The 10,697-nt window shown below is 39.0% G+C and overlaps 1 protein-coding gene across 8 annotated transcripts in view; it reads right to left on the bottom strand.

Annotated features, from left to right (window-relative positions):
* Positions 1-444: 444 nt before the first annotated feature.
* Positions 445-10,697, bottom strand: part of LOC139748739 (ERI1 exoribonuclease 2-like) — a 362,528-nt gene continuing 352,275 nt past the window's right edge. For 4 of the 8 annotated variants that reach the window (XM_071662154.1, XM_071662172.1, XM_071662146.1 and 1 more), the window contains one exon: positions 445-2,187. In XM_071662154.1, coding sequence (XP_071518255.1) covers positions 961-2,187 — 1,227 coding nt within the window. In that variant the 3' untranslated portion in view covers positions 445-960. Of the gene's footprint in view, positions 2,188-4,810; positions 4,951-10,697 lie in introns of those variants that run through there. The other 4 variants (XR_011712822.1, XM_071662180.1, XM_071662188.1 and 1 more) reach the window with 4 other exon arrangements.

Genomic DNA, 10,697 nt, shown 5'->3' with positions numbered 1-10,697 from the left:
GATATAGAAAACAGAGCTTCTTTCAGTACTGAAAAAGTCTTACAAAAGGGCAAATCTATACTTTTATTTCTTGGTGGATTATTGACACTGGAAATCAGCCAGAAAATAACTGCAACTCTTGGGGAAACCAGCTAGAAAGTAAGTGCATAGTCAAAGAGTTAAGCAGAATCCTCAAAAACTCATTCCCCTTTTGTTTCTAAAACCTCATAAAATTTTCCCAACTCCTCCCTGGAGGTAATATGATTCTTATAGTTCCATCATGCAACACCATAACCTTAACTGGCACTATCAATACATCTTATCTATTTTAGGAACCCTAAATTTACACATAACTGGATTAGCCTGCAAGAAAATTGCAAATCTTATTCAGATGCCAGCTATTTTTTATTAGTAACTACTCCAATTACACAAAGGAATGAACAATTATTTAATGAAATACAACTCTGAAAATTAAGGGTGGCTTTATTTCTATATAGTTATTTAACAAAAATGAGTTCTCAGCAATGACTTGGCTATTTCCTGAGTCACATCTCAAAACTAATCCACTCTCCCTATTTAGTATGCTACACTTATGCATTGGTTTGTGTGCCTTGGCCAAGCAGTACTCAGCAAGCCACTATAACAAATAATTACAGTGTGGCTGCTGACAACTCAAGAGTGAGCTGTTATGATGTCTCTCCTTTCTAACAGCATAAAGTTTTGAAACTATCTTTTCTTTTGTTCACAAACTGTTCAAAATTAGCTCTTTTTTGAAAAGGCAAGTTTTCCATTGCCTCAAAAAACTTCTTTTTCTCCTCAATATCCATTATAAGTTTAGCACTAATGGTTCCTGTCCAAGCCAAGAAACTTTGACATCAACAAGATAACAATCTAGACTGTCTTTTCAACATCTTGTATAGATTATAAACTAGTGCAAAAAGTATACTTGCCTGTTACTTGATACTGTGAATTCAACTGGAATCACTTAAAAGAATAATTACATGAAATATGTTTATTACTAATTGATTTTGCTTTCACAATATCTGGAGTAATCTGATAAGGCATCATTCTAGAGCTACCTGATCTTCCTACATCTACAGTAATTGGTGCTTCAAAAGGCAACTTGCTATATCTACCGTGTGGATTAGTTGCAGTAAATTTCTGTTTCTTATCAACTGGTTCACTCTTTGGTCTTTGATTTGCATACAATGGACTTTCCCTGATATTCTTTTTGGGAGGAAGGGACTGTGCAGCAAACAAATTATTTAGATTTGATACGGGAGTATTGTATGAGGTTGGAAATGATAGGACTTTGGTGTATGGTTCATCCCCCCATTTGAAAAACATGCACCCTTTCCTAGACTCAGATTTTCCAAGAGGACAAGAAAAGAAATGTCGCCCTTGATTTGGTCCAGGTTTTGAGGTTATCAAAAGCTTTGCTCTTCGTCCACAGTTGCACAGTGGAGGTGTATTTTTATAGTGTTGCCAATTTAAATCAGCTTTACGTAACTTTTCTGAGAATTCCAGCCTCTGATATGACTGAAGACTTCTCTTTTCTCCTGATACACCTGACTCCACAGAAAAATCAGGTATGTTAGCCACATTTTTACTTGTGGTGACCATTGTTTTAAAAGAATTCATTTTTCTGTAGTCTAGAAGTTTTGGTGTATTCCATGAGCACCCAGATGGTTTACTGTTAATATTATTTTGTACAAGTGTTTTCATTTTACATGGTAAAACCCCTGTAACTTTAAAGGATTTGGCTAAGTTTGATGGTCTGCATGGGAATCTCATTTCATTCACACCTGCTTCATTTATTGCTTCCATCTCCTGAACATTAAGGGAGGAATTGTGACGATTTTCTTGTCCACCAACTTCAGTTTCTACATAATTTTCAGGCTGAGGCTCAGACTTAAGCTTATTTGAGGAATATGGCATACTCACATTATTTGATTTTTCAGTAGGCACTGCTCTTTGCTTTGATGTTACATTTCTGTGATCTGTAGATTCTAGCCACCTATGACATGTTGTCTTGCAAGGCATGCAAGCATTATTTTCATAATTTTTGGTGGTTTCAATATTTGCATGACTTTCTCTTAGTTTTCTCTTTTGCTTATTATTACCATTTCTATCTTCTTTTTTTGAATTAGACATGGCTGCCTTCACTTGATGCAAAAGATGTTGAGCTTTTATCTTCAGATTGCTGACCTGTGAAATTTCAGAAACTTCTATTAGATATTTATTTATTTATTATACTTTGTCGCTGTCTCCCGCGTTAGTGAGGTAGCACAAGAAAACAGACGAAAGAATGGCCCAACCCACCCACATACACATCCACACACGCACATATACATACCTATACATCTCAACGTATACATATATATACACACACAGACATATACATATATACACATGTACATAATTCATACTGTCTGCCTTTATTCATTCCCGTGGCCACTCCTCCACATATGAAATGAAAACCCCCTCCCCCCCGCATGTGTGCAAGGTAGCGCTAGGAAACAGACTAAAGAATGGCCTAACCCACCCACATACACCTGTCTATACATACACACCCACACACGCACATATATATACCTATACATCTCAACGTATACCTATATATACACACACAGACATATACATATATACAAATTTACATAATTCATACTGTCTGCCCTTATTCATTCCCGTCGCCACCCCGCCACACATGAAAGGAAAACCCCCTCCCCCGCATGTGTGTGAGGTAGCGCTAGGAAAAGACAACAAAAGCCACATTTGTTCACACTCAGTTCCTAGCTGTCATGTATTAGAATAGGACAAAAAATTCTTTTATAAAACTGCAAATTATAGCAATAATGGAAAACATAAAATCTAACTAACAAGACCTCCAGGTAATGAAACAGTCAGATTTGAATAGGACATGTGGGTTTCAGCTTGCAAGATGTAAGTGAACACTACTTTCTGTAGAGGTACTTGAATCGAATAATCTCATAGACCTATGGGCAAAACCCTTCCTCCTGCAATATATGCATATCTACTTAGTTTATAACTACACTTGCCACTGGATTCCACCTCCTGAGGGCAGTATGCCTACTACCCTTGGCTAGTATAGACTTAAGTTACCACAATGTGGGTTTCAGCTTGCAAGATGTAAGTGAACACTACTTTCTGTAGAGGTACTTGAATCGAATAATCTCATAGACCTATGGGCAAAACCCTTCCTCCTGCAATATATGCATATCTACTTAGTTTATAACTACACTTGCCACTGGATTCCACCTCCTGAGGGCAGTATGCCTACTACCCTTGGCTAGTATAGACTTAAGTTACCACAATGTGCTATATGCCACAGTCCTATGAAAGAAAAGAATAGTCACCCATAAAGACAAGAGGAGGAGAAAGATAGGAAGACAAGGGAACTGGATTGTAGCTCACTAGACTCCCATGTAGGAGTAAAGGAGTAAAGAAATAACAGCTTATTAGAGAAGATAAAACAATTTGCCATTGTACATATTGCCAATATGGGCTGCGTTAAGAAAGGGTTAGAAAAAGGGCCATGGCAAACTTCTTTGCATTACACTTGGAATGTCTAGAAAGTTCAGGTTATGTATTTTTGCTGTATGTGTTCTTCAAACTCTAAGTGTAAGGTGAACATTATCTTGTAGTGAGAGGTTCCTCAGATCAGCTAGCATGGAGGTCATTTTCATGATACCATGGACATGAGTGTTAATGGAAGGTTTGGATCTAAGGATGAGTCATGGATAACAGTTTCTTGTGGATAAGGGAAGCTTAGAGGCTAGAAAGCTAAGCATATCTCCTCTCATGTAGTTCTTAATGGAGTTTACATCGGATTTGAGAGTACCCACTTGGCTGATTGCAGTGGGCTACTTTTGTCATCAAATAATGACATTGTCTTTGTTGCAGAGCTTTACCACTATACTTTTTTGGAAAGGAATTCTGGATTATGGCAGAGCTTCAGCCAATCCAGATCCTGGTGAAAATTAAGGGGGTTCTTGTGTCTAGACATGGCATGAATGTCACTTATTTGAGACCAGAAGCAAGGGTAATTAGTGAAAGGAACTTCTAGAGAAAGGTATTCTGAGTACCAAAATAGTGTGTGTCTGAAGATCAGAGAACAGAAATTTCCTTTATGGACCAATAAAGCTAATGGGGAAAAACTTAAGGCCACTCATTGAAGAGTGAATGTAGAAGTTAATCCACTGTAGGTTTATGTCTATCCCACATCTTAGTATTTGTGGATGGTACTCCTGAAAGGAGCTGTGATGCTGGTCACATTTTGTTTGCTACAAAATAGATAGACAAGGAAGCAAAGGGATGGGATCTATATACATTAAGAGATAGGCTAGGGTACTTCAGCTTTTCATGGTGATGGAAACAAGGAGAAAAATACTTAGTGTATATCCAGGAAAATTTCTTTTACCAGGAAGTTGGTGAACATACCAGGATGCTGATACACCATTCATTACCAGACCTTATCCTCATACTGTAATGCTCATGCACATTCATTACTAGACCTTATCATCACACTGTAATGCTCAAGCACCATTCATTACTAGACCTTATCTTCACACTGTAACATGATTTACTTCAGGATGTTGATACATCATTCATTAATAGACCTTGTCTTCACACTGTAACATGAGGATTTATTGCATCACAATCTAAGAGAGTTATGAGAAAAGAAAGATAGAGCAAGAGAGACAGTGTAGGAGGATGAGGGAGAGAGAAAAAGTCATGTTAAGATTATAAAACTTTTTACATTTCTTGTAATCTTTCATTAAGCACCATCTAGAATAGTCTCTTTCTCCTCACCTAAACAACGGAAGAATGAGCTGCCTTTCCTTGAGGGCAGAGTTCCCAGACTTCGAGTGAGATGATGCTTGCTTTACTGTCATGTAAATGAATATGTGCTAAGAGGAGCAGCTGGTAGGATGTCTGTCTCATCACTATCTTGTGGAGATGAAGACGGAAGACGTGGTTTTTGGAAAAGAGGAAACAATATCAGTGAGAAGAGTGATGAGAGTGAGCTTAGAAAGTAGACTTTCTCAAGAAATACCTTGAGACATTGAGTGAAGAATAGCAGAGGGTGCGAGTAGATGAAGCAAGGGGAGTGGATGAGAAATGGAAATATTTAGGGAAGCACTACTGGCATGTGCAAGATATACATGTGGCATGCAAATGGTGGGAGGTGGGTAGATTAGAAAGTGGTTGGATGAAGAAGTAAAGTTGCTAGTGAAAGAGAAAAGAGGCATTTGGGCAGCACTTTCAGGGAGAGAGTGAAATGATTGGGGGATGTATAAGAAAAAGTGGCAGGAGGTCAAGAGGAAGGTGCAGGGGTTGAAAAAAAATGCAAAAGAGACTTGAGTATCAGTACATTTTAGGGAGAATATGATATTTTGGAAGGAAGTTGATAATGCTCTGAAAACAAGAGAACAAATGGGAACATCAGTAAAGGGGACAAAAGGGGAAGTGGTAACAGGTATTGATATGAGGAGACAGATTGAGTATTTTGAAGGACTGTTGAATATGTTTGATGATAGGGTGGCAGATGTAGTGTGTTTTGTTTGGGGTGGTATGTGAAGTGAGTCTTGGTGAGAGTTTGATGAAGAGAGAAGAGGTGGTGAAAGCCTTACATAAGATGAAATATGTCAAGGAGTGGATGGTATTGCTGTTGAATGTATAATGGAGGGTGGGTGACTGTGTTGATGATCAGTTAGTTAGGATTTTCAGTGTATGCATGGACCATGTGACATGCATGAAGATCAGCAGAATGGATATATTTTGCCATTGTATAAAGGCAATGGGAATAAAGGTATTTGTTCAGACTACAAAGGTATAAGTCTGTTGAGTGGACCTGGTAAGTTGTATGGGAGGGTAGTGATTAAGAGGGTGAAGATGCTGTCTGAAAGGTCTTAAGAATATATGGTGTGGGAGGTAAGCTGCTAAAAGCAGTGAGAAGCTTTTATCAAGGGTGTAAGGCATGTGTACGAGTAGGAAGAGAGGAGAATGAGTGGTTCCAAATGAAGGTTGTTCTGCAGCAAGGGTGTGTGATGCCACCGTGGTTGTTTGATTTTTTGATTTGTTAATGGATGGGATGTTGAGGGAGGTAAATATAAGAAACTTGAAGAGAGGGGTGAATATGATGCTGTTGGGGATGAGAGGGCCCGGGAAGATTTGAGTGAGAAATGGCAAAAGTTAGTGACACGAAGAGTGTGTGAGAGGAGGAGGTTGAGAGTAAATGTGAATAAAAGCAAAGTTATTAAGTCTTAGCAGGGTTGAGGGACAGCTTAGTTGGGGTGTGATTTTGAAAGGAGAAAAATTGGTAGAAGGAAAGTATTTTAGATAAGTGGGATTGGATGTGGCAAGAAATGGTACCATGGAAGCAGAAGTAAGTCACAAGGTGGGTAATGGAGCAAAGGTTCTGGGAATGGTGAAGAATGTCTGGAAAGAGAAAATTGTATCCAGGAGGGAAAAAATGGGTATGTGTGAAGGTATTGTAGTCCCAGCAATATTATGTGTGTGCGAGTCATGAGTTATAGATAAGGCTGAATGGAGAGGGAAGATAAATTGTAGATGAAATGTTAGAGGACAGTATTTGGTGTAAGGTGGTTTGATCATGTAAGTAATGAAAGGGTAAGAGAGGTGTAGTAATAAAAAGAGTGAGGTTGAGAGAGCTGAAGAGGGTGTGGATATATGGAGAAAATAATAGAGAAAAAGTTGACAGAAAAGATACATGTGTCAGAAGTCGAGGGAGCAAGGACAACAAGGAAAACCAAATTAGAGATGGAAGGATGAAGTTAAAAAAATATTTTGAGGGATCAGGGCCTGAACATGTAGAGGGTGAAAGATTTGCACAGGATAGATTGAATTGGAATGATGTGGTATACAGGTGTCAATATGCTGTCATTGGACCAAACCAAGGCATGTGAAATGTCTAGGGTAAACCACAGAAAGGTCCATCCTTCAAGCTTTTAACAGTCAGACAACAATACCAGAAGCCATGACAAATGCTTGGTAAGAAAATGGGTTAGGGAGGATGTAAAGAAACACTGCCTTAGCATAATGGTAATGGATGGTTGTAATAGACTAAATATATAGGAAACAGATGTAACAAATAATGAGATTTGAAAAGTGATATATAATAACAACTCCTGGCAGAAGAGGGACTTGCATATATTATAATCAGAAATACTCATAAGGTGTGAAATTTATTTGCATGACTGTAGTTTTTTTAGATTTCAGATGAAATTCACGTTGGATTCTGCATATCTGGAATCTCATATCAAAGTTCAAAGTGGAGTTAGAGTAAGCTATACAGTTAAATGACTCCATGGCCAATGAAGGTATTTGAGTAGTGACCCCCCCCCACAACCCTTGTAAATTTAAGGTATACTCCTATGACTACATTTTCATGTCTGACTCTGCTACCAACAAGAGGGAGGGCTCAGGTGGTAGTGTATTAGCCCCTTCCAATGCCCCAGCTAACTCAAGGAATATCTTATCCCAAACCCTTAAGCAATCCTTTAGGTAGTAGGAAGCTGACATCAGCCACTCAGGGTGGTACTACTGTCCTGACTGAGGAGCATTAAAATGGTGCTTCATTGTTAGGATTGCTGATTTTACTTTTTGTCTCATCAAAAGGGGACTGACTGGCTCGTCCTTCCATCTTCTTACCAGTACCATACGCTTACCCAGACCTCACTTATTTTCTTCACATAAGTTATCTTGCCATCTCCTGTCCGCACAATACTTTTAAGAGTAATCATGATAGAGTCCAACAACCCTATGGCCCCTAGTCCCTGGCATCATATTTAGGTTTCCACCTGACTACTGAAGGGAGGGTTAGTAGTGATACTGGCCCCTCGCATGACCTTCCCTCTATTCACTATAGTATGACCTTCCCTCTATTCACTATAGTAGCGTTTGTGATCTCTCTAGTAACCTCTCTTCTGTTGAACACCATCTGTCTAGTGCGTTTCCACATACCTTACATTTCTCAGAGAACCAAAGATCTAATGATGTTCTCACTAGCCTCTTTCTTATATCCAACTATAATCTCCATTTACGATTTCAGCTCAGAGGTGGTGTCTATGCTTATTCCAACATCAACAAGCCTGTAGCATGCCTTGAAGACCTTGGTCCCCAAACTATGGTGTTATTTGGCTCAGGGTTTGTCTTCCAACTACCACTCTTTTGCTTTGTTTTGCCTACTGCTCTCATAGTTCTACAAATTTTATATCCTCATGTATATAAACTCTTGCCATGAGGCTGTGGCATCCTCTCACCCATAAGTTGAGATCATCTTCTTAGGGGATTTGAACATTCACCATAGAAAATGGTTGAATTCCTCCCATAAGGATGATGAGGTAACTCAAACCCTCACATTCTCCATTCTCAATGATCTAGAGCAAATAATCTCCCACCCTACCCATATTCCTGACCACTGTGACCACTATCCAAATATTGTGGATCTGTTTTTCACTTCTAATCCTTTATGCTGTACCTAAACAAACCCACCCCCAGTTGGCTCATCTAACCACGCTATCACAAATTTATGTTTTAACAGCACCTCCTCTTCCAGTAGCCACTTCTCAACGTAAACATTGGCAAGTCAACAAAGTTGACTGGAATAACTTACAAATGTCCTTTTTTGATTTTCCTCAAGTATATTACTGTCTCTTATATTGTGATAATTCTGTCTCCACCAAATATATAGCAAAGGTTATTGTTGCGGGAATGGAAGCATTTATTCCCTCTTCCTCCAAGACGATCTCTTTTATCAATCCCTGGTTTAATCATTGCTGTTCTGAGGCCATTCAGACAAGGGATTAGGCATATCAGGCTTAGAAAAACTTTCCAACCTCTGACTCCCTTCTGCATTTATCACTGCCCATGATCATTGCAAGTACCACATTATCCATGAGGCAAAGCATTCCTTTATTCAAAGGAAGTGCAAAGACCTTTCCTCTTCATCCAATGATGGGTCTTTCTGGTCTTTAGTTACGGGTATCACTAACAACTTTTGTTACTTTACCTTTCCATCACTTTTCCATTGTGATGGTACTATAGCTGTCTTATCCAAAGACAAGCTATTCTTTTTGGTTCCTGTTTCTTCTGTAACTTTACCTTGGATGACTTTTACATTCTTCACCAGTTCCTCTTACCAGTCCTATGCCCCTCCCTCTGGACACAAGCAAGGCTTATGGTACAGATAGCATCCATCCCCATATAATGAAAGTGTGCATCTGAACATGCATGTGTTCTTACTCTTCTGTTCCATTTATGATGAAAAGCCAGACCTTTCCCTCCTTCTTTGAAGCATAAGTTGGTACATAGCAACCCTGAGAAAGATGACCATTCTAAGCCCTCTAACTATAGTCCTGTTGCTTTGACATTAACCATTTCCAAAGTCTTTGAATCCCTTTCAACTCACAATCCTAAAACACCTTGAAAGCCACAGTCTTCTCTCTGATCACCAGTATTGCCTCTGTAAGGCAAGATCCACTGGTGATATTCTTTTCTATCTTATTAACAACAGGTTGTCATCCCTGAAAGGCTGGGGAATCCTATGTAGTTGCCCTTTACATATCCAAAGCTTTTGACAGGGTGTGGCATCCAAGTTTCATTTTTAATCTCCCCTGTTTTGCCCCCCAGTGTACCTGGTTATTGATGGATCAGCCTCTCCCCCTTTTACCATCAACAGCAGTGACCCTCAAGGTTCTGTCCTGACTTCTGCACCTTTTCTCCATTTTATCAACAATTTCTTTTCTTCCACAAATAGCTAAATATACTCATGTGCCAAAAATACTGCATTCCTCCACATCCTTCAATTCAGCCTCCTCACACAATCTGTATTTTGTCTCAACTTCCTCTTGGACAGGATATCTCAGTGGGGTAGACAAAATCTGGTAAAGTTAATGCCTTCAGGACCCAGTTTCAGCTCATCTCTCTATCAAGAATTCCTCGCAACTTTCCCCTTTCCTTCTGTGCTTTGGTAATTCCACCTCTTAACTCAGTGAACGTGCATGGTATAAATGTAAGAGCAACTCTATCTTTGAAATCCCACTTTACAGATATAGCTAAGTCTGCCTCTGAGAAACTGGAAGTCCTGTTTAGATGTCAAAATTTATTAAACTCCAAACAATTGCTGTTTATTCAAAGGATTAATCCATCCTTGTATGAAGTACTGCACTTACATCTGGAGTGGTTCTAACTCCGCATCCTTTCTTGACAGAGTTGAGTTGAAAGCTGTCCAGCTTATTAACTCTCTCAAGCTAACATAAAACTTGACATGCTTGCCCAACGCCACAATGTTTTGATAACTGTTTCTGTCCTTATACCTCAAAGCTTTGGGACTCTGTACCCTCTCATGTCTTTCTCAATGTGGCACATTTTAAAAGAAGTTTTCAATTCCTCCAAAATTTTTAAAGACATTCCCTTGTCTCTTCTTTTTCCCTTTCATGAACCTCTCTGTATTTCAGTTAAGGCCTGGCCTTGTTGTGGACTGTTGTCTGTGACTGGAGCCTCTAACATAAAGGGAAAGAAAATCACATATGATACACAAACAGAAAATTTTGATTCTGTAATACTTAATAAGGAAGCTAAAAGAAAAGAGATGAGACAGAATTTAAGGAGGAGACAAGACTTGAAGCATAAAAACTACACAGAATTACACAATTTCTTTGTCTTTCATATTT

The sequence above is a fragment of the Panulirus ornatus genome, chromosome 1 (genome assembly GCF_036320965.1).
Source record: "Panulirus ornatus isolate Po-2019 chromosome 1, ASM3632096v1, whole genome shotgun sequence".
Taxonomy (NCBI): Eukaryota; Metazoa; Arthropoda; class Malacostraca; order Decapoda; family Palinuridae; genus Panulirus; species Panulirus ornatus.
This window is presented reverse-complemented; position numbering and strand designations above follow the sequence as displayed.